The 25,271-nt window shown below is 41.6% G+C and overlaps 1 protein-coding gene across 2 annotated transcripts in view; it reads right to left on the bottom strand.

Moving 5' to 3' along the window:
* The window catches only part of CD80 (CD80 molecule), a 31,857-nt gene extending 14,326 nt beyond the window's left edge, over positions 1–17,531 (bottom strand). The window contains exons 1-2 of one of the 2 annotated variants that reach the window (XM_058295774.2): positions 17,238–17,531; positions 16,098–16,208 (exon numbers count right to left, since the gene is read on the bottom strand). In XM_058295774.2, coding sequence (XP_058151757.1) covers positions 16,098–16,197 — 100 coding nt within the window. In that variant the 5' untranslated portion in view covers positions 16,198–16,208; positions 17,238–17,531. The remainder of the gene's footprint in view (positions 1–16,097; positions 16,209–17,237) is intronic. The other variant, XM_058295775.2, reaches the window with a different exon arrangement.
* Between the last annotated feature and the right edge of the window lie 7,740 nt (positions 17,532–25,271).

The raw sequence follows: 25,271 nt of genomic DNA, 5'->3' as shown, positions 1-25,271 counted from the left end.
GAGAGCAAAGTGAAGTAAACCCAACACTGAAGACATCCATTGTGTGACTAGCTCAGAGTAGAGCTAGGTTACACCTCCTTTATTGAAATCTTCTGTTTATGCAACCTAAACTTGAATTTCATACTTCAGCAGCCACCTTTCACCTTTGATATATGTTGATATCTTTGATTATATTTGATATCTGTTGATTATATTGACAACTAAAGTCTCTTGTTTTTCTACTCAGACATACCACTAAGCCCTGTCCCTTCATCCAGTCCAACATTCCACTAGAAGAGTGAATCTCTTCCAGCAACATCACTTACAAAGCATTTTCCAGATTCTTCCCTTTCCCTGTAGCTGCATGTGATGATATATCTGAGTATTCAGGAATAACGAAATGCGCCTGCATGTCTTATTTATGTAGACAGATACATATGGGCAGGAGTCTGGGGCAGAGATAAGGATGCCCAATGAGGGAGATCTGTTAGTCCCACAAGAAGACAGACTGATGGATTTATGCTTAATTAATATGTATCAAAAAATTGATTTGTTTAAAAAAAAACTTTAAGAGACCGGGATAAAAAATGCCAGCTATGGGCTAAACAATGTACTCAGTCCCAAGGGGATACGGAAGCATAGTTCGAGAATGGAAGAAATGGAAGGAACTTCCATAATCATTCATTGGTGGCCTTATTTTACAGATGAGGAAACTGAACTAAAGAAAGGAAACTGCCCAAATTTCAGATCTTTTTTTCTTTCTGGTCAAGGCTTATAGGATTATATTCCTCATTTGCTAGTTTCTCCAATTTTAGACCTCAGATCCAGAATTAATCAAAGGAAATTAGAAACAAAAAGAGGGGCCATAGGGAGCAGCCAGAAACTAAAAGTCAGCAGAATCAGGAGGAGAAAGGAGGAGATGCTGCCATGTGCATTGGCATGTGACAGAAAAGCCAAGAAACCCCAACGATTGGCAGCCAGCCAGAAAATATCAGCTCCAGGAGGAAGCGAACCTTATAGTCTCTGAAACCATGAGTGAATAAATTCCTATTCCTAAGCCCATTAAATACTATTGTATGGTATTTAAACAGCAGTTGAAAAAAACACTTCCTATGCTATGTTTGACCTGAAAGTAGTGTTCCTCTGAGGCCCAAGCTCTTTCACAACAGCCAACCTCAACTCAGTGCTACCATGTTGAATCTTCCAAGCCTCCTATCTCAGAGCCTCACAGACCCCTCAGGGAGGTCCACATCTAGGATTTCATTTCCAGGTCCTCATTCATCTTGGACAACAGGAGCATGGGATATTAGCACCTCTCCATCTAACCATTCTTCAGTATTCTACCAGAATGGACATGACCCTCACAACAGTATTTAACAAGAGGGTTGTATGGTAGTCGGTGTTTTCATAGCAGTGTGATCAGAATGATACTAGGAACCCCTTTTGGCAACTGTGCTGAATGTTGTCAGTCCCTTTAGGCAATATATCTGAAAAAGAGTATGCTGAATTGAAGCTGCATGGACCCCAGAAAAGTAATTTCTTAAAGCTGGCCCATTCCTGTGGGTGTAAACATACTGTAGGTAGGGCTTTTTCAGTTAAGGCATGGCCCAGGGTGAATCTTAATCCTCTTATTGGAGTCCTTTATAAACAACTTGAATGTGGAGAAAGAGAGTGAGAGAGAAAGCCATGGATGCAAGAAACTGAAAGCAACAAAACCAAGAAAAGAAGGGAAAGACCAGTAGAAGCCATTATATGCCTTGTCATGTGAAAGAGGAGTCCAGGATCGTTGGCAGCTGGCCTTTGGGAAGAAAGCATGGCCTTTGGGAAGAAAGCATTGCCTGATGATACCTTGATTTGGACATTTTCACCTCCTCAAAAGCTCGTAATTTATAAATCTCCATTGTTAAAAGCCAACCCATTTCACAGTATCAGCAGTTTGGCAGCCAGGCAAATTAGAAAAAAGAGAAAGATGTGAAAAGATATACTTGAAGTGAGTACATTTAATGTGAAGCTACAGTAGCTAAAGATCAAGCTACAACCTTAACTTTAAGAAGGATATAATGAAGGAAATGGATACGTAGAAAGAGCATGGGCTGTGGATTCCCACTGACCTGGATTCTAGTTCCAGTTTGGTCACTGATTAATTTCACCTGTAAAATGGATTTGATATCTAACCAGGATTATTGTAACATCAAATTCAATTAAATGATATAACTAGAAAAAGACCCTAGTATAGAGCAGGTCTTTCATAAGAGTTTCCTTTTTTTTCCTTTCCCTCTTCTACCCCCACTCCTAAATCTCTGGTCCTTTCCATGTCTCTCAGGGTTATGACAGATATATAGGACCATCATCTTGCTATGGACCAGACAGGTGCCTCGCAGAAAGCAGCTCACTTTCTGGGGTCCCAAATAATAGGGACATTTGCCACAGATGTTTGGTTCCAACCAAAAGGATCCAGAATTATATGTGGTGCCAATAACAAAAGAGAAATCATAACTCAATGTTAGGCTATCTAATCTCTAAGGACCTTTGGTCTAGGCATCTGAGGAAAAATGTGGGCGTCTCTCTAAAGGTCAATGACACACATCCAGTGGGTGGCCTGATGTTCATGTCCAAAGTCCTCCCACCAAAATACTGATACTGAGGAAGAACCAGACTGGAAAGAGGAACCAAAATCTTCTGGGCAATTTAGAAATTTCCACTAGGACCTGATTTCCATCCTCAGCAACTCATGCAGATGGTAATGAGAAAACAGTGCGAATTCTCTCAAGGGTTTTGTCCACTTCAATGACTGGAGGGAAACTGAGATTAATGAAATTCAAAATTACTATCTAAAGCCATACTTAAATGACTGAGTCTGTTTCACCATTTTACAAATCAATATTGCAAAAATCTATCTAACAAAGTGGGTACAAAAATTCAAGTGAGATAATGTATGTACAGCTCCTACACAGAACCTTGCACAAAACAGGTGCCAGTGCCTACCACATGGCCCACTCCCTCACTTCACTCAGGCCTTTGTTCCAGTGTCCCCTTGTCAGGCAGTCCTTCTCTGATTCTCCCTAAAGCCACATGCCCCTCAACTCCATCGTCTTGCCATTCTTTATTGCCTTTCCCTGATTAATTCTTCTTCAGGACACTTTTCTCCAGCTAATATTTATGTCTAGTTACTTATTGGGCCATGAAAGCTGGGGTTTTGTCTGTTTTGTTCATTGCCGTATTTGCCGTGTCTTCAAGAAGACCTAGCCCAGAGTACTCCATGAGTTTGCTTATTATAAATAGTTCATAACAGTGAGATCATACAATATTATCCTTTTGCTTTTGACTTATTTCACTCAGCATAATGTCGTCAGGGTTTACCCATGTTGTCGCATGCATCAGAACTTCATTCCTTTTTAGGACTGAATAATATCCTCTTGTAGGAATAAACCACATTTTAAAAAATCTATTCATTAGTTGATGGATACTTGGGTTGCTTCCATCTTTTGGCAATTGTGAATAATGCTATTATGGGCATCAGCGTGCAAATATCTGTTCAAGTCCCTGCTTTCAGTTCTTCAGGGTATATACCTATTAGTGGGATTGCCAGGTCATATGGTAATCCTATAGTTAGCTTCCTGAGGAACTGCTAAACTGTCTTCCGCAGTGACTGTACCATTTTACATTTCCACCAATGAATGACTGTTCCTACTTCTTGACATCATTTCCAACACTAGTATTTTTCTAGTTTTTAATTATAGCCATTCTAGTGGGTGTGAAATGATGTATCATTGTGGTTTTGATTTGCATTTCCCTAATAGCTAGTGATGGTAAGCATCTTTTCATCTGCTTTTAGCCATTTGCATATCCTTTTTTGAGAAATGTCTGTTCAAGTCTTTTGCTCATTTTTAAATTGGATTGTTTGTCTATTTATTGCTGAGTAATAGAATTTCTTTATATATTCTGGATATTAAACCCTTATTGGGTATGTTGTTTCCAAATATTTTCTCCCATTAAGTAGATTGTCTCTTCACTTTCTTGACAAAGATCTTTGATGCACAAATTTTTTTAATTTTGAAGAGGTCCCATTTCTCTATTTTTTCTTTTGTTGTTTGTGCTGTAGGTATAAAGCCTAAGAAAGCATTACCTACCACAAGATCTTGAAGCTGGTTCTTCCCTACATTTTCTTCTAGGAGTTTTATAGTTCTGGTTCTTATTTTTAGATCTTTGATCCATTTTAAGTTAATTTTTGTATATGGTGTGAGATAGGAGTCTCCTTACATTCTTTTGTATATGAGTATCTTGATCTCCTGGCACCATTTGTTGAAGGGACTGTTCTTTCCCAGTTGAGTGGGCTTAGCAGCCTTGTCAAAAATCAATTGCCATAGATGCAAGGGTCTATTTCTGAACTCTCAACTCAATTCCATTGGTCAATATATATTTTTCAATATATATGTAATTTTCATTATATCTATAATTTTCCTTTCTTGTCATATCTTTATCTGGCTTTGATATTAGGATGATGTTGACCTCATAGAATGAGTTAGGCATTGTTTCCTCCTCTTCAAGAGTTTAAGCAGGATTAGTATTAATTCACCTTGGAATGATTGGTAAATCCTTTTGTTAAGCCATCTGGTCCTGGGCTTTTCTTTCTGGGAAGGTTTGTGATGACTGATTCAGTCTTTTTATTTGTAATTGACCTGTTGAGGTCTTCTTTTCCTTCTAGAGTCAGTGTAGATTGTTCTTGTGTTTCTAGAAGTTTGTCCATTTCATCTAGGTTATCTAATTTCTTGGCATACAGTTGTTCATAATATCATCTTATGATCCTTTTTATTTCTGTAGGGTCAGTAGTAATGTTCCCCCATTATAGAGGACTCCAATAAGAGAATTAAGAGGCACCCTGGGTTATGTATTAATTGAAATAACCTAATCAAAAACTCTTAACTGAAGTAACTTAATCAAAGTTCCTACCCATGATAGGTTCACACCCACAGGAATGGGTCAGCTCAAAGAACATGATTTTCTGGGGTACATACAGTTTCAAACCACCACAATGAGTTCATTCTGAAGGTCAGTTTCTCTCTCTTGCTTTCAGTTTTCTGTTAAGGCTCTTCTTTGCCTTATGCTATATGACCTTATTCTAGACCTTTGGAATAGCCTGTGTTTAACTGATCAGACTTTTTCAGTTTTTCTTCATTGATTCTTGCCCTGGATATGCAGTACAATTTTTAAGATTGCACTTTTTGTGCGATTGTTTCACCTCCAGGTGAAAGCTTCTTGTCCTCTGTTCCTTCTCCAGGAATCTTGGTTTGTTCTGTTTGTTTTCATTTTGCTCTATAGTTTTTTTTTTACATTTCTTTCATTGTCTTTAGCTGTTTTTTGTCAGCAGGGCAAATTCTGGGAGGAGAGTCACCCCTGAGAGGACTCTTCCAAGCCAGTATTTCCCAGTCAAAACAGGACCAGGGACTTACAAAAGGATCACCGACCAGCTCCAAAGTGCTCTTGGGAGGGGATCGGGAAGGATTCCATAAACCTCTTTGACAATTCCCCAAAGCTGTGCTTTCCTGGCCTGCCTAGCAAATGTAGCTAACTGTTGTACCTTTAAATCCCCTTTAAATCCTCACTGCTGCCTTTGTCCATGGTGCATGGAAACAACAGCTCAGAGACAGGACCTAGTGATTCAAATTCATTAATCAAATGTTGTTATCAGTAATCAGCCATGTCCACTGTGGAAGAGGATTTTTCTGACCCTTTCTGCCACCAGTGAGATACCTGGGACTTGACCCTGCAGTGGTCCACCACAAGAATTGGAGGATGGGTGCCAACAGTCCCCAGGTGGAGAGGGCAATTCACTCTTTTTTACCATAATTTATCAGCCACTGCTTCCTGCTCTTCCCTGAGTGCTGGACAGTGTTCTTCTGGCCTCTGGGGCCCCAGAATAGTTGCTTCAGACAGTTCCTGTCTGTTTAATAGCTGTTGAGATGGAAGGACTGAGTCCTGGAGCTCCCTACTCTGCTATATTTCCTGAAGTTCCTCAATAAATACTTCTTGAATGCTTGTCTAAGCACTGGGAGATGAGGTCTGGCTCCATCTACTGAATATTAGAATCATAACCTTGAGCAAATTGGTTAATCTTTTTGGGGCTGACCCACAACTGACCTCAGGAAGAAAGTGGTGCAGCCTTGACTGAGAGAGGAGACCCAGAAAGAGTCCTATGCCTGTTAGCCCAGAGCTGAGCTCCAGAATATGGTAGATTCTGAAGGGGAAGGCAGGTACCTCAGCAGAGATCAGCTACCATATTGCTTCACCATGTGGCAGGACTCCCGGATCACCAGTAGCTGACTTTGGTGATAAAACATCTCTGATAGTGTTTTGATTTAGACATTTTATGGCCTCAAGAACTGTAAGCTTTCACCCCAAATAAAATTCCCATTATAAAAGCCAACCCATTTCTGGTACTTTGCATCAGCACTCCTTTGACAAACTGAGACAAGGCTTTTCCTCTCAGGCCCAGCAGCCTGGTTTGCTGAACCACACCCTGGATGGGATTAGCGCCAACACGGTACCTGACTGATACCTGGACTGAGTGGAGTGCCCACAGCTGGTGTGGGATACCCATCAGCCATCTTTACCCAGCAACAGTCAGGGAGGGATAGGGATTGTGAGAAGAGAGAAGGAGGGAAGGTAGAAATGGATGGCAAACTCTGCTCAGCTCTCACAGTGAGTGATGTAAACTGTGCAACTAAAAGCCCATCATGAGCACATGGCAGATTTAGACCTCAGCCCCTTTCCTGATCCTGTTGCCACTTCCTGCCCTGACCATTTCAACCCCTCAGCCATTCAGAAGAAGATGCTATTGCCAAAAAGTGTGGAGACCTCTAGTTTTAGACCAATAGTGCACCTCTCAGGAAGTCAATCTACAATGGAGATTGTAAATATTCCATAAAAAGGAACAAAGCACTGACATCTGGTACAACATGGAGGAACCTTGAAAATCTGTATGATAAGTGCAAGAAGCCAAGCACTAAAGGTCACATATGGCATGTTTCCATTTATACAAAATGTCCGGAATGCATAAATCCATAGAGATAGAAAGTAGATTTGGCATTGTCAGGAAATGGAGGAGGAGAATTGGGAATGACTGCTAATGTACACAGGGTTTATTTTGGGGGGTGATGGACATGTTCTGGAATTAGATAGTGATGATGGTTGCACAACATTGTGAATATACTAAAATCCCCTGAATTGTATACTTTAAAATGTTGATCAAAAAAGGAAAAAAAAAACATTCAGGGAAAATTGGAGAAAACAGATAATAAAAAAATAACAAAATTTAATATATAGCTAAAAAATGAACTCAGACTAGGAAGACGTGAATTTTCCCCAGTCCTTGATACAGGGGAGATGCAGAGTGGACAAGCGGCCTGGCCCACAATCCCTTCCTGTGAATTTGATCTCAACAGCAGTCAGAGAGGCTGCTCTGGTAGCATAGCTCCTCAGCAGGGGTTCTGAGTGGGGCACGCTACTGGTGAAGAGAAAGAATCAACCGGAGTAGCATTTTAAACCTCACAAGGTGCTGTTGTATGCATTATTAATTAATGACTTAAGAGTGTGTTTTAAAATAAAGGTTTTTCCTGACAGCCTTCATGTTACTCAAATGTGGCCACTCTCACAGCCAAACTCAGCGTGTAGATGTGATGCATTCCCCCCAGCGTGGGACACGACACCCGGGGATGAGCCTCCCTGGCACCGAGGGATCACTACCACATACCAGCTGAAGAAGCAACTAGAAAATGACCTTGAATTAAAGATTCAATGCGGAACAGCAGAATATACCTGTCTACATATAATAACATGACTTCGGGAAGCGGTTTGACCTAATGTAAGGGGGAAAAGGAAAGGAGAAATGAGATTATAAGGCTGTGAGTCTCTTAAAAAGAGTCTGGAGGTTGTCAGAAGGAATACCCCTATGTACAACTGAACAGAGTCTAAGAGACAGATAAGGTAGATACAACCCCAGGTATTGGTTCTTTTGAGGGATAAAGAGACCCACGGGTTCTATGGTCATGGCAGAAGGGGTTCAAAGATGGCCCTTCTTTGGAGCTGGTGTTTCTGCGTGATGGAAATGGACTCAGAGGGGATCTCTTTTCACAAGACTTGCATGCTACTTTATTGGAATTGTAGTTGGTGCTGGGTTTAAGATATATGTAGGGGATTTGAATCTCTGGACTGATAATATGACACCCAGGCCCAGAGCCTCAACAGACTTTAGCTCCTACACTTTGACTTATTGGACTTACTCCACTCAGCTAACATGGAGTTGAAGAAGGTCAACCACCACAACATGGAGCCTAGAGTGTCTACAACTAGAAGCGGGAAGAGTGCATCCAGTACCCATGTGGAATCTAAGCCCTCACTTGACATAGGTGTGCAATGGACACAACCAATCCAATGTCCACAGAGAAAATGTGGAATGGGTGTGGGAACGGTAGCCATGGGGGCTGCTGGGTGTGGGGAACGGGAGGAAGAGATGAGATGTGGAGGCGTTTTCGGGACGTGGAGTTGTCCTGGATAGTGCTTCACGGACAATTACGGGACACTGTAGATCCCCCCAGGGCCCACTGGATGGAACGTGAGAGAGTCTGGGCTATGATGTGGACCATTGACTATGGGGTGCAGTGATGCTCAGAGATGAACTTACCAGGTGCAATGGATGTATCACGATGATGGGAGAGAGTGTTGCTGTGGGGGGAGTGGGGGGCGGGGGCGGTGGGGTTGAATGGGACCTCATATATATTTTTTAATGTAATTAAAAAAAATAATAATAAATAAATATTTTAAAAAAATAAATGAACATAAAAATAAAAGTTATTTTCATAAGTGAAAAAAAAAATAAAATAAAATAAAATAAAGGTTTTTCATGCGCAGTGCTGATGCGCGCAAGGAGTGCCGCGCCACGCAGGGGTGTCCCCCGCGTAGGGGAGCCCCACGGGCCAGGAGTGCACCCGTAAGGAGAGCCGCCCAGTGCGAAAGCAAGTGCAGCCTGCCCAGGAATGGCGCCACCCACACTTCCCGTGATGCTGACGACAACAGAAGCGGACAAAGAAACAAGTGCAGCAAATAGACACAGAGAACAGACAACTGGGGGGTGGGGGTGGGGGGGTGGGATTAAATAAATAAATCTTTAAAAAAATAAAAAATAAAAAAATAAAGGTTTTCCCTGACTATAAAAGAAACAGATATCCACTTTAGAAAGAATGGAGAATACAGAAAAGCATAAAAAGTCACCTCTAATCCCACTGCTTGGACATTTTATTGCTAATGATTTGTGCATTTCCTTCCAATGGAATTGTCCTCTTTGGACACTTCTTCTAAGTGCCTTTGATTTAGTGAACCAACATGGTAGGGCATGTGTCAGCCCTGAACTGGGTACTAAGAGACCAAGAGGATAAATTGTGTCTGCCCCTGAGCAGCTCACAGACTTGTCTCCTGAAGGGGTGGCTTATAGGGCAGAGCAGTGTGCAAAACTGACATTATATGATGATAACTTGACTAAAAGAATGGATCTGAAGGGAAAGAGATGGATTGGAGAAATGTGTATGGCGAAAATTGGTGAAAGTGGCATCCACATTGCCTTGGTGGGAGGCAGGCTTGGGTGAATAGAACTGAGCAAGATTTGGAGGAGTTTGATTCAGGGCAGAGGATTTCCCATACTAGACTCTTCTCCCCATGGCAAGACTGTTCCCCTTCTACCCCTTCCCTGTCAAGGCCACACCATGCTGGCAGCTCTACAAGCCATTCTTTTTATTCAACATCAAATTTTTAAATTGTCATTTAGGCCTTTACAACAACTAGTAAAGCTTTGTGGACCAGGAGCATTGGCATTACCTGGAAGCTCATAGAAATGCAGCCTCTTAGGCCCCAGCCACAGCCCCCTAAAGCAGAATCTGCATTTTAGCAAGACCTCCAGGTGATCCATATGAAGAATTAAAGTGTGGGTGGCACTGGTGTTGCTCTTCTGCTTAGAACCCTTCAACAGCTTCCCAGTGCTCTCAGACTTCCGACTGTAGCCGATAAACCCTAGGGGGCTGGTCCCTGCCACTCTTCAGCACTGTCTATCTTCAGGAACTTGATCACTCTATTTCCCTCATTGCTGTTCCTTCCACTCCTCCTGGTTCACTCTCACCCCTTTCGACTCTGGCAGGGAAAGACAGTGTCTCCCCACATAGCACTGGGGGTTTTTCCTTCAAAGTTTTTGTCTTTGTTTGTTGTCTCATTTGATCATTTGATTAAATTTGGTCCTCTCCCCCTCCCCCCCACTGCCGTGATGGCTAGGCTATTGTGTACAATTGGCCAGGCCAATTGCAGCTGCTGTCCCAGATGTGGTATCATTGCTTGAGCAAATCAATATGTCCTCTGGTACCTGGTATGCTACTGTTGATTTGGCAAATGCTTTTTTCTCAATTGCTATTAGTAAGGACCACCAGAACCAGTTTGCTTTCAGCTGGCAAGGCCAGCAGTATACTTTCACTGTCTTGCCTCAGGGATATATCAACTCTCCAGCCCTATGTCATAATATTGTTTGTAGGGAGCTTGATCATCTCTCTCTCCCACAAGACATCACACTGGTCCATTATATTGATGATATCATGTTGGTAGGATCTAGTGAGCAAGAAGTAGCAAAGACTCTAGTAAGGCATTTGTGTGAGAGAGGCTGAAAGATAAAACAACTAAAATTCAAGGTCCTTCCACCTCAGTGAAATTTTTAGGTGTTCAGTGGTGTGGGGCATGTCAAGATATCCCTTCTAAAGTGAAGGATAAGCTGTTGCATACGGCCCTTCCTATGACCGAAAAAAGAGGTACAACATTAAGTTGGTCTCTTTGGTTTTTGGAGACAACACATTCCTCATTTGGGTGTGCTACTTCAGTCCATTTACCGGGTTACCAGAAAAGCTGCTAGTTTTGATTGGGGACTGAAACAAGAAGAGGCTCTGTATCAGGTCCAGGCTACTGTGCAAGCTGCACTACCACTTAGGCCATATGATCCAGCAGACCCAAAGGTGCCGGAAGTTTCAGTGGCAAACAGAGATGCTGTCTGCAGCCTTTGGCAGGCCCCGATAGGAGAATCACAATGCAGACCCTTAGGATTTTGGAGCAAAGCCCTGCCATCATCTGCAGATAACTACTCCCCTTTTAAGAAACATCTTTTGGCCTGCTACTGGGCCTTAATAGAGACTGAACGCTTAACCATGCACCATCAAGTTACCATGAGACCTGAGTTGCCTATCATGAACTGGTTATTGTCTGACTCACCAAACCATAAAGTTGGGCATGCACAGCAGCACTCCATAATAATGTGGAAGTGGTATGAGATAGGGCACGAACGGGTCCTGAAGGAATGAATAAGTTACACGAGGAAGTAGCCCAAATGCACATGGTCACCACCCCTGCCATGTTACCTTCTCTCTCCTAGCCCACAGCTTTGGCCTCTTGGGGAGTTCCCTAAAATCAGTTGACTGAGGAAGAGAAAACTTGGGCCTGGTTTACAGATGGTTCTGCACGATATACAGGTACCACCCAAAAGTGGACAGCTGTAGCACTGTAGCCCCTTTCTGGGACATCCCTGAAGGACAGTGGAGAGGGTATATCCTTCCAGTGGGCAGAACTTCGAGCAGTGCACCTGGTTGTTCATTTTGCTTGGAGGAAGAAATGGCCATAGGTGCATTTGTACACTGATTCATGGACTGTTGCCAATGGTTTGGCTGGATGGTCAGGGACTTGGAAGGAACATGATTAGAAAATTGGTGACAAAGTGGTCTGGGGAAGAGGTATGTGGATTGACCTTTTGAGTAGGCAAAAAATATGAAAAATTTTGTGTCCCACGTGAATGCTCACCAGAGGGTTACTTCAGCAGAGGAAGATTTTAATAATCAAGTGGATAAGATGATCTACTCTGTGGCTAATGCTGAGCCTCTTTCCCCAGCCACTCCTGTCATTGCTCAGTGGTCTCATGAACAAAGTGGCCATGGAGGTAGGGATGGAGGTTGTGCATGGGCTCCACAATACGGACTTTGCCTGACCAAGGCAGAGACCTACACTCAGCCCCCTGATATGGCATCATTCCTTGAGGTGACCAGCCTCCTACCTGGTGGCAGGTTGACTACATTGGACCAGTTCTACCACGGAAGGGGCAGCAAATTTGTTTTAACTAGAATAGACAAATACTCTGGATATGGGTTTGCATTTCCTGCATGCAATGCTTCTTCCAAAACTACCATCTGTAGACTTACTGAATGTCTTATCTACCACCACGGCATTCCGCACAGCATTGCTTCTGATCAAGGAACCCATTTCACAGCAAATGATGTGTGGGAATGGGCAAATGTCCATGGAATTCACTAGTCTTACCATGTTCCCCATCACCGTGAAGCAGCTGGATTGAAAGAACAGTGGAATGGCCTTTTGAAGACTCAATTATAGCACCAACTAGGTGCAATACCCTTCAAGGCTGGGGCAATGTTCTCCAGGAGGCTGTGTATGCTTTAAATCAGTGTCCACTCTATGGTGCTGTTTCTCCCATAACCAGAATTCATGGGCCCAGGAATCAAGGGGTGGAAATGGGAGTGGCACCACTCACTATTACCCCAAGTGATCCACTAGGAAACTTTTTGCTTCCTGTCCCTGCAACCTCAAACTCTGCTGGTCTACAGGTTTTAGTGAAAAAAGGAGGAGTGCTGTCACCAGGGAACACAACAATGATTCCATTAAACTGGAAGTTAAAATTGCCACCTGGCCACTTTGGGCTCCTCTTACCTCTGAATCAACAGTCAAAGAAGGGAATTACTGTACTGGCTGGGGTGATTGATTCTGACTATCAAGGGGAAATAGGACTGCATCTACATAATGGAGGTAAAGAAGAGTTTGCCTGGAATACAGGAGATCCTCTAGGGCATCTCCTAGTACTGCCATGTCCTATGATTAAAGTCAATGGAAAATTGCAACAACTCAATTAAGCAGGACTAACAATGGCCCAGAATCTTCAGGAATGAAAGTTTGGGTCTCCCCACCAGGCAAAGAACCATGGAGAGCTAGAGTGTTTGCTGAGGGTAATGGAAACTTGGAGTGAGTAGTGGAAGGAGATAGTGATAAATATGAACTTTGACCACGTGACCAGTTACCGAAACGAGGACTATAATGGTCATGAATCTTTTTTCCTTGTTTCATTACGTTGATGATTGTATGTGTACACAAAACAAATTTCTTTGTTTTCTTCTCCAAACTTTCCCCTTATCATATAACAAGTTGTATCCATTTCATGTCATAATAGTTGAGGATGTCAAGTTTGAGAGTGAATATTACCCAAGAACTTGCACCCTATTCTGTATGGAATTAATGCATTTCTGGTTGTATGTAGGAAAAGTTGAACGTTGTTAGGTGGCAATATATATTTATGCATGTCTATTATTGTTTTTACTTAGAGACTAAGACTGGTTTAAGGTAATGTGTATGGTTGCCAAGTTGACAAGGGGTGGACTGTGATAATTAGGCTATTATGTCAACTTGGCCAGGTAATTCTGCCCAGTTGTTTGGTCAAGCAAGCACTGGGCTAACTGTAATACAAGGGCATTTATGGACTTTAGTCACCATTGACTTTACTGCAGTGGTAAATCGTAGATAGCTGGTTATAATTACATCATTCAGGGCGTTGCCATCAGCAAGAGTGATGTTTAAGCCAATCAGTTGAATGCCTTAAAAGAGAAAGTGATTCCAGCATGGAGAGAGAATTTCCCAGCTCATCTTTGGACAGCCAGTATCTCCCAGAACTCATAAAAAACCTTCATTGGACTTTCTTTGCAGCCCCTGGTTGCAGCCTGCCTGCAGAACCTGGACTTGTGCATCCCCGCGGCTGCGTATAGAATAGTATAACATTGACAGATATCTCTTATCGATTTTATTTCCCTAGAGAACCCTGACTAATACACCCCCTAAAGACCACAAATCCCAAGAGGGCAAAAGCCATCTCAATGTTTGTTGAATTAATAACTAATTAAACAAAAGAATTAATGCTCACACCAGATTCATCCTTATCTTTGTGCTTTTGTACATGATATTGCCCTGCCCCAGAATATCTTCTTTTGCCCATTCATCCTCTACCATAAAGCCTGCCCAAATTACTCCAGCCCAGCCCACCCCTCCTTTCTAAGACCATGGGTCCTGACCGGATCAGGTACTTCACTGCTCTTTGCTTATTTCATGTAGGTTAGTTTTACCTTCCTCAAATAAAATACGAAAACCTCTTGGAGGGCAGGAATCACAGGTTCAATTTCTATGGCCTGCCCTGCACAGAGTAGGTGCTCAGGCATCAGAAACTCATGAACTGGTTTGTTGAACTAAACAATAAAGTCTGGATGTGCTGTAGAACAAGGTTCTTTCCTAAACACCTTTCTTTAGTGCAAAGATCATCTGCTTCCATTTACTTCTGAATCTTTTTTTCCTGATGTAATTGCTAAAGCCTTGGTTTTAATTTTTCCTTTTATGGTTTTTCTCTCTTTTAAAAATTTCTCTCCCTCTCTGTCTCTCTTTCATTTTGTTTTATTTCTAGAAAGCCTGTGTAAATTTCTTCCTAAATATTTTAAACTTAGACTCCCTAGAAAACTCTAGTTTTAGAGTGATTTCCCAAATTCCCAGAAGAAAATTGTAACTGTTGGAAATGTAATATAACTGTCAAATATATGCAAAATCTGATGTGTGAATTGTGAAACTTGAATCAAGGTTCTTGTGGTTCTGCAATCATTTAAAACAGCCAACTTTACAGCCTAGGAGAGAAAATGGAAAACTACTGCCATTGCAGTCAAATAATTGGCATGGCCCTGACTCCTCCATCACAATTTAGTCATTTGGACAATGCTTGTGGCTCAGATATGTTATAGGTGGGCAGCTTTTAGGACAAGGACCCTGATAGTAGAGTTTGGCAGACTGGCAAACCATGCTGGAACCAAAACCTCCCTCTTCATTCTGGGAAAACAAGGAGGTATGCTGCTCAACAGGATTCAGACCTTTGGCTTCCTGCCCCAAAAAGGAAAACAGTCAGAGCCATCCTGCCCTCAGGATAAGCCCCAGCCTTCCCAAGCAATAAGTCCAGCAGGGTTAAGACCACCCGAGCTGGAACGAAAGCCCCTAGAAGTCAAAATAATCTTCTCAGGACACACATAAAATACCTAATTAGTCAGTTAAAAAGTTAAAAATAACTAAAAATATAAATTTGTGCTAAACCTGACACTCCTTCATATCAGATGCCAGTGTTGACAAAAAGTAATCGGCATCCGCCATATAAATATTAAGAGAAATTCTTAACATGAGGAAGATTATATTCCTTAATTACTCTCTTTTTTCCCTTCAAACTGGAAAGAAGATCATCACCAGTCAGTTTTAGAGACAGACACTTTAGCTAACCTGCTCCATAGAAATACAGTTTGGGAACCAGAGCCCTAGGTCAACTCCTACATCGCAAAATTCAAATGAGCCTCTAGTGTTCCTGAAAAAGGCCACATCTCTAAGCTGCTCTTCTGAATCTGCCCTAGGGTTTTGTTAAACCAACACTAGCCTTCCCTTCCTTTAAAGACCTGGGCTATTTGTGGGATTGTGGGCTGGTCCTTTAACCTCTCTGGGCCTCAATTTTCACATTCTTAAAATGTGGGAAGCAGATGTGGCTCAAGTGATTGGGCTCCTGTCTACCATATGGGAGGTCCAGAGTTCGATTCCTGGGGCCTCCCGGTGAAGAAGGCGAGCTGGCGCAGCAAGATGACGCAACAAAAAGAGACACAGAGGAAAGACAAGAGATGCAGCAGACTAGGGAGCTGAGGTGAGGCAAGAGATTGATCGCCTCTCTCCCACTGTGGAAGGTCTCAGGATTGGTTCCCGGTGCCACATAAAGAGAAGACAAGTAGACATAGAAGAACACACAGTGAATGGACATACAGCAGAAAATGGGAGGCAGGGTAGGAAAAAAATTTTTTTTAAATGACTGGAGACACCCTGAAAGTCCCTTCTAGCTTACAGGTGACAGAAGGGGGCAGCACAGACAGTGCCTTCTCTGTTCTCTTCACCCTTGTAGCAGTGAACCCGGTAAAGTTGCTTACCTGAACATAAGTACAAAGGACCAGCCAGCACCAAGAGCTGAAAAAGTTTGATGTGGGGGCACCTAGGTGGTGGTGTTGCCCTCTTCAGTGTGTGACCCATGGCTTCAGATGCTTAGGAGGGAAAACAAAAGTAAACCAGTTACGGCCAAGTAAGTCCTGCCACCTCCCAGACACGGGGCAGGGACAGAAATCAACATATTGCCCTCCGAGGGCAATGACCTGAGCCAGTCACCTTAGCCTGATAAACCAGGGCATGACAGCGAGGAAAAACAAAGGTTGGACAGACTCTGGGGTGGTGATCCTGCCCTGTGCATGTTCAAGAACCAATCACAGAAAGCTGTAAGGACACTCAATGTCAGTTAGTCAATTCAGGAAAGTTTGGATCCTCTTCACAACATACCGAGAAACACCGAGCAACCAGGGATGGCATATTTTGCACGAGGCAGGGTTCAAGAGATGAAACAACCTCTTTCTACGCATATTTACATGGGAAACCAGTGTCTTGGTCCTTAAGCACCTCAACACCAATAAAACATTGTAAGAGAGTCTGATCAACAGGAAAAATCTATTGGTAAAAGGAGAGAAAAACAGAAACTTTGCAAACATTACTTATTTGTATTACTGACTCGATTTTGTGGAAGCTCTTTTTTTTTTTTACAGTAAATATATCAAAATTGACAAATGAAAATGAATTCTGTGCTCCAAGTTGGTCCTATGCAGCTGTTACCACAGACATAGTCCAATCATCTTCTCCGAAGATATTTAGAATCCCCCTTTTAGAACCACACCAGACCTAGTTTTCTAACCACGGATTTTTCTTAATAGCCACATTCCATTTTATCCAAGATTATCTCAAATACACTTAATCACCAGAATTTAGTGGTTTGAAAAATTTAAATTCATCCTACAGATACAACATTTGCCACCACCTAGGAAATTTAAAATAATGAGCTACAACTCTGATGATGATTCTCCAAATGTGTTGGGAAGCCACAGCCTTACAGAGATAAGAGATACTCAGAAGACTCTTTTAGGTCAGGTATGCATCTTGGAGGTAGTTTGTTTAAAAAAAACAGGCAGGTTTTTGGTAACTAGTAACACCAAGCTATCCCATAATAAGATCATAATAAATGTACTTACATGTTGAAGAAAAATTCTTCCTTTTCTTTTATATTAAAAAATGAAAGAGCGAGGCTCTACTTTCTGAGATGTTCCTTTTAGTGCTGTCTCCAAATAACTGCAAGTCACAGCTTTTTCTGTGGGTGATATATCACAGAGGTGATTTCCCCTTCCCACTTCCTTTTACTTGTAAGTGTATTGTGTGAGGAAGATCCCTTTCTATCAGCCACCTCCTTCGAGGGTGTGGGTAACACACAGAGCAATCCCCCTCATCACCAGGCAGAAACACTCAGAGGGAAGAGAAGAGCACACTCCATTGGGTAGCTTTGGGGGAGGGAAGAAAGGTGCCCCAGAAATGGGAGGGGCAGACCCGTTTGCTTTGCTGGAGGGTAGTACCGGAGCTCTGTGGGCTGGCTGTTTCTCATCTTGCTTGAGTTGTTTTTAGAGTTTTATTTTAGCACCCAGAGTTACTCCTCCCTGGTCACTGCCCTGCCATTGCAGGACACATATGGTCCACCTCGTATGTGTAGACCCTTTTTGGAGAGCGTTCAGCTCACAAGGACACCCAATTAAGCACTCCCCATCCCTCCATCCCCACCACCTTCACACGGCAGTCAAGTTAGACAGCCACCCTAGCCAGAGGGGAGTGGAACTGTGATAGCATCAGGGTTGGGAAAATTTTAGTTGCCCCTCTCCATAATCTCTATCTCGTAACTCCAAGCCACTGCAAGCAAACAAAAGTCTAAAATAAGAGCCCCCTCCCCCCCCAACACACACATTTCCAACCAGCCCACCACCCCTCTCCCCCTCCTATATAGAATAATGATGTAGTGGTGAGCAGCTGACCTGTGGTGGACCAGTCAACCAGTTTTGCACAGGTAGAGGCTGTTGCCTTGGTGTGGGTATCCTTGGAAACTATGCATCAAGCATTTGGGCTCAAGCAAGTGGGGGAGTTAACACCCTTGACCAGTGGTGACTTGGAAGCTGATGGATAAATGTTTCCCCCTTTTGTCTCCCAGGTGGAGTTCTGTGACACATTTCATGAGGCTCCCCGGAAGGCACCATGAGATGGAGTACCAGTTGTCTTCATCAGTGGCCAATTGGTTAAGGCACCCCTGTCCTGGCTTTCTCTCCTTCACTGTTTCACTATCCCTGTCCTGAACCCCTTGACTCACATTCCCAAATAAACCACTTCTCTCAGGCTTTCATTTCTAGCTTTGCTTTCTGGGGACGCCAGGCTAAGGCAGTAAGAATGCTCAATATGGTAGAGATATGATAGTTTTTCTTTGAAAATAAATTTGTGGAAGTAGAATGATGAGTCAATTTACAGAAAAAGAAAAGAAAACATACACGTGGTGCATACATGTGCCAAATCTTGTGACTACGGTATAAAAATGTCTCAAAAAATTGACTTAATGCTATTAGAAAACAAATCTTCCTAGCAATGATCACAGTTTAAGCTGCTATCAGCTTGATATCTTTCAGTGTTAATGAAGGCACTGAGATTCCTTTAACTGAAAAGCTAATAGGGGTGAAGTGGATGTGGCTCAAGAGATTGAGTTCCCACCTACCACATGGGAGGTCCCAGGTTCAGTTCCCAGTGCCTCCTAAAGAAGATGAGCTGGTGCAATGAGCTGGCATGGTGAGCTAATGCAACAAGATGACACAATAAGAGATACAAGGAGGAAAAACATAAGGAGAGACACAACAAAGCAGGGAGCAGAGGTGGCTCAAGTGATTAGGCACCTCCCTCCCAAAAGGGAGATCACTGGTTCAGTTCCCAGTGCCTCCTAAAAGGAAGACCAGCATACAACGAACAGGCACAGCAATGTAAACAATGAGGGAGTAGGGAGAAATAAACAAAATAAATCTTTCTAAAAAAAGCTGATAGGGAAGAATGGCAGTGTGACCCCTCTGCGTGTCCATAGGTGGGGAGGAATGCAAATAGTTCTGAGGAGGAGAAGGACAGAACACAGACTGTGGCTGTACTTTGGCTCTGATCAGGTCTGTGGTATGTCAATCACAGGCCAGGACTACTTGCTGGAAAGAGTATGCCCTATGGCTCAGCCAAGGCTGCCTAAGGAAGTCACTGACTGCACAGAATGAGTGGCAGCATATTCGATGTGATCTGGTGGGTTCATTCCTAAAGTAGAGAGCCTACTAGTACCCACAATGCTTATACTTCCCCACCAGAAGATGTGTTTATTTGGGTTAGGGCAGGGAGTCCTGAGGGCCCCTGAAGATTTTCAAAGGGTATGTGGGCACTGATAATTTTAAGAGAATAAATTTGTAGATCTTTTCTTTATTTATATACTTTTTTCTAAAACTTACCTGCAGTGAAAATGACATTGCCCTTCTCCCTATTTTAAAAGAAAGGCTTACCTGTCAATCTGAATCTTACTGTTTTGCAATATTCTGGAAAGTAAAACACTTCAGGATGCCAAATAAAGGGGCAGTTTGAAATATGGTGCTTTGGTCAACTTTCCCTCCTTAAATCAAGACAATATAAGTCCTAGGTAAGGTTTTGTGTCCTTCCTGCCTTTTACATAATTCTTGAGATGTAGAAAGGAGGCATTAGAAAGGGGTAGATTTTAGAGTGGGCTGCCAGGAATGAGGACAGCTTTTATTTAATGAGTTTTGCCTCTTCTATCTTGTTTATTATCAATGACACTGTACCTCCTAAAGCAAAATCCAATAAAGAGAGCAGAGAGAGTACAGGTAAGAAATACTGAAGGCAGGAATGTGTTCATGGCAGGTTTCAGTGGGTGACTTCTCTGTCAATCTTAGAATTGGAGTATTCAAGCTTTGTAAAGCATGCCAAGCAAGACTTGCTATAACAGGAGCCCTCTGCATTTTCACCATTCTTTATTATAAGAAAGAGCTTGGTGAACACTCTCAGTCACCTCTGCCTTGGTCTGGGTCTCAGATACATATCTTGAATAATTGCAAGGAGAGGGAGGTGACAACTTCCAGTTTTATCTGTAATAAAGCAACATTAAAATTCCAAATAGGGAAGCGGATGTGGCTCAAGTGACTGAACTCCTGCCTACCACATGGGAGACCATGGTTCAGTTCCCAGTGCCTCATAAAGAAGACAGTGAGATGGCGCAATGGGCAAGTGCAGCAAGCTGACATAAGATGATGCAACAAGAGACACAGAAGGAAAACATAATGAGAGACACAACAAAGCAGGGAGCGGGGGTTCCCAGTGCATCCTGAAGAAGATGAGCAATTCAGCGAGCTGACATGATGGGCAGGTGCAGCAAGCTGATGCAACAAGATGATGCAACAAGATACACAAAAAGAAAAGCATAATTAGAGGCACAACAAAAGCAGGGAATGGAGGTAGCTCAAATGATTAGGTACCTCCCTCTCACATTGGAAGTCCCAGGTTCAGTTCCCAGGGCCTCCTAAAGAAACAAAGAAGACTGAAGAGACACAGCAAGTGCAAACAATGAGGGAGTGGGGAGAAATAAAACAAATAAAAGAAAAAGTACTTGTCTGATTAAAACAAAAAAAATTAAAAAGAATATATATGAGAATAAGTTCATGTTTTATATTTTCTTGAACATTTATTCAGGTCCTAGAAGAATTTTTTTTTTTTAAGGAGGTACTTGGGATTGAACTTGGGACCTCATACATATGAAGCAGGCCCTAAACCACTGAGGTATACCTGCTCCCCTTCACTGATTTTCACAGATTATTGGATGCTGTCAATTCATATTGATTGCTTGCTTGGTCCTAGGCCTCTGCTGCTGCCATTCCTCAACCATTTATTTGCTCATTTATTCATTCTGACTCTGTATACAATTAGATTTAGATTAACTTAATGGGGATATATGGTGGAGTCTACTGTAAAAAATGCATTTAACAAAAATTATTAATATACCCTTGTTTTAGTTTCCTAGGCTGGTCCAAGCAGATACCATGAAATGGTTTGGCTAAAGCAATGGGAATATTTGCTCAGTTAGAGTCCAGGAAAATGTCCAAATCAAGGCAATACTTTCCTTCTGAAGATCGGCTGCTGGAGATTCTTGGCTCCTTTGCCACATGGCAAGGCACATGGTGGCATCTGCTGTTCTCTCCCTTCTCTTCTCTTCTCTTTTGTGGTTTTCTCTCCCTTTGCCTGAATTTCATCATCTTTTGTAAAGGACTCCAATAAGAGGATTAAGATCCATTCCTATTGAGGTGGGTCACACTTCATCAAAAGGTCCTACTGTTAAAGAAAAAGGAAGTATCCAAAAAAAAAAAAAAAAAGAATAAATCCCATTTGGTCATGATGTATAAGTCTTTTGACATGCTACTGAAATCTATTTGCAACTACTTTCTTGAGAATTTTTTAATCTATGTTCATTAAAGAGATTGTTCTGTAAAAAAAAAAAGGTCCTACTTACAATGGGTTCACACCCACAGGAATGGATTAGATTTAGAAATATGTTTTTGATGGTACATACAGCTTCAAACCACCACAACCTTTTAAAGTCCATACTTAGTAAGTGGCCTAATATCTTTTTTTCTTGCTGTTAATTTTCATAAAGTAAACCCCACTCTTAAGAGCAAGCTTTCTACTTGTAGATGGGTATAAGACAAAATTTTCCAAATGCCCAGAACTTTAGAAAACCAGCTTCATTTAATTAAGGTACTTCTCTCTCACATGGAGATTCTCCTAATTCTGCCAAATGCACAATTGTAAATCTTACTATTTTCAACCATTAAATAAGTTTACTAAATAGATCACTATGTGAGTTTTTAAGTATTATAGGGAAAGTGTTCAAAGAATTGAGTGATATTGCTGTAACAAAAGTTCTATTTCAAAATCTTTTATGTGAAAAAGGTTTGTCAACACTTTTTTCTACAAAAATTTAAAGCAAGAATATAATTTGTTGCCCAACCCTATTAATTCTAGCAATATGTAATATTCATCCATCTCATTAAAAGATACATTTTTAGTAAAATTTTATTTTAACGGTTATTTATAAAAATTGTAATAGATTTGTTAATTGACCAATCATATATTATTTATATTAGTAATAGTAATATAATCAAGAGAAGTTTCTTTATCCCTTATGGCCTTGAGATCACAGAAAATTTAAAAATAGTTTAAATTTCAACTGACATACTTACCAATAGAGAATTAAGGTAAATAAAATAATAACACTATTCAGGCATATAATATGTTACATTAGGATACATCTGGAAGCTTTGGAATGTATTTAAAGAGAAAAATAAAATAAAACATTCACAACTGTAAAAGAGCTTATTCATATTTTTAAAGTGAATGGTTGAGTATCATATTACAATAGGATTTAGATTCTACTCAATACATTTAAGAGTGATATAATAGTTTTCTTTAAAAATGACATTATTGTAATATGTTGAAAATTAAATTCTTTGCAGATATTTAAAGTAATACAAGAATGTTGATGTCAACTTAAAAAGAAGCAAAGAAATACATTGTTTTCAAATTTCTTTTAGGGGGTATATGAGCAAAACTATTGAAGACCACTAGGCATTCTAAAATTTTAAGAGTCTCACTTAAAATCCTAAACTGTGTGAAGAAGCTCACATTTAACAGTCTTTGCCATTAGTACCTTGATATGAATTCATCAGAGAAACAGAAAGGGACACTGGGCAAGTACTTTACAGGTACTTTCCAACACCCCCTCCCTTCCATTGTAAAATACAGAAGATTTCTCCCTGCGGAGTCTGTGGACTCCCCAGATGTGTTTATCCCCTCTTGCTCCTAGAATCCTTAAAATAACGGTCATTTAAAAAAAAAACTGTATGTCCACCATTACAATGAGAACAGAAGTACCATCTGTGGAACAAAGATTTCTAGAGACTAGAAAGTGGTTGGAGGTGAGGGATGAGGAAGGGCAGAAGAAGCCAAAGCCGGAAAACCTGTTTTGCCAGAAGGGAAAAATAGTTAAAAGATTTTAAAGGAGTTTATTCTGATAAGTAGAGCTGTGGTTGTGGAGGGACAGAGCAGGGGACTACTGCCTCTCAGTATACATTCTGTACAAGTTGATTTTTAAAAATCCACATATAGTTTTACTTTAATGAAAACGAAAGGGTTTATTTCTAAAGTCCTGTGTTTAAAAGAAAAATTATGAACTTGTGAGGATGTTTTTGTAATCTCAGGGAGAGAGAGCAATATACAAAACCCAGAAACCACACGAAAAAAGATAGAGGTTTGACTTCATGAAAATTTAAAATATTAATGCAATGAGAGACAACATAGATGAAATAAAAAGACGTCACAGAGAGCCCTACAGGAAGGGGTGAATAGAGGGAGTTGCAGCCCTGCTGCTCAGGAGACCCCTGCGGCTGGGAGTGCAGAACTTGAGGAGATGCTAGAGCTGGTCTCGTACTTTGTCTTCTGATCTTCATGGAGAAGATGATTCATCCCTTCCTCTCTTGATCCCAGTAAATCCTAGTAACAGTTGTTTAACTCTCCTCATGGTGATAAGCCCAGGCTGATCTCAAACATTCTACCCCTCCTTCTGGAGACCACAGGGGAGGGTTGGGCAGGACCCTGCAATCTCTAAACATTTTGCTATTTGTGTATTGAGTACTCAGGGTTCAGGGTACCAGGACAGCAGAGATGCTGGGAAAACCCCTTTCCCACACTAGGCTCACTATTGCCAAGGAAGAAAACCCATTATTGCATTGACAAAAATTTTCAGGGAAGTTTTGGTTTTGGTTTTTCTAACTTGACCTCCCAAAGCATTTGGAAGCTTATTTTTGCACATGGCTAACGTCATGGCAGAGTAGAGTCACAGTCTTAAGAACCTTTCTGATGATTGTTCCTGTACCATTCCACAGGACACCCACCAGCGAACGGCACACTGATAGCTGCAAAAGAGTCTGGTGGCAATGACCCTCGGCCTCTCAGTGGAACGTCTGACCTATCCTTTGGCTGCTTTCCTTGCTTTAGCCAATCACATCTATAAGACTTTATGGAGCACAGGGCAGCCAGGCTTAGGCTTTAAGCCCGCAGTGCTGCCGAGCAGTGCCACCGTCTGCTAATGCTGGTGGAAAACGTCATCATTGTTGAGAGTAGTCACCTCTTCCTCTTAGAAGGCTGTCACTTTTTTTGGTTCTCTGAGGCAGAAATCGTGGGAATATTTAAAATGAAAAGAGAAGTGGACCTTCAGAACTAATTCTGCCCACATTTCCATACTGTCCACGCCAACCCTCCCTCCTAAACATACATTACATTCTTTCTGTCTGCAAATCTTACTACATTCTAGTACTCAACTTCCTACACTGCCTTTTCCCATTCTTCCTGACCATCTAAATATCTTTCTTCCTTAAAGGACCAGAGAAGAAATACCACTCCTCAGGAAGCTTTTTTTCTGACTCCTCAGCTCTTTCCATTCTCTCTTGTGCTCCCAGTGACTGTACCATCCATTTGACATGCCAATTCAATACCACCCAAGTTTACTGAGGGCCTGCTATGTGCCTGGAACTATGCCAACCTCTAGGGATGCAAAGATGAATAGGCCAGTAGAGATAAGAACAAGGTAGGCACTAAGAAAAAGAAACAAGTCAAACAATAGCAAAAAAGAACTGAGCAACTAATTGAAAATGAGTCTGTGGTACAGTGGAAATGTCAATGTGATCTAGTGAGGTGTGAATGGAAATATGACCTATCGTGGCCAGAAATTGTCTTTGCAGATTCTTTCCACATGAGTCTTGGATCCATAGTGAAATAATACACCCAGCTTCAATTCAAATGTAGAAAATGGAGAGGATCAGAGAAAAGTAATAACCAGTAATAGAAACTGGGCATCTGAAAGAAAAGAGGAATGGAGAAATTTTTAGACTGGCCTATTGGTTTGGGATGTTTGGCAACTGATCCTTCATTACCTTAAGATACTTCAGTTTGTTTTATGAGGAGCTTGTAATGAATGTAAATGCCCTCCACTTCTGTGGATGACCAAACTGCAGAAATAATTTTAAATTAAAGCAGGAGATATTTGGTTGCATTTAAGGAAGAATTTTGTATGACAAAAGTGGAAAGGGCAACTTTCAAAGAAGTTTGTAGAGTTT

Source organism: Dasypus novemcinctus, chromosome 4 (genome assembly GCF_030445035.2).
Source record: "Dasypus novemcinctus isolate mDasNov1 chromosome 4, mDasNov1.1.hap2, whole genome shotgun sequence".
Classification (NCBI taxonomy): Eukaryota; Metazoa; Chordata; class Mammalia; order Cingulata; family Dasypodidae; genus Dasypus; species Dasypus novemcinctus.
This window is presented reverse-complemented; position numbering and strand designations above follow the sequence as displayed.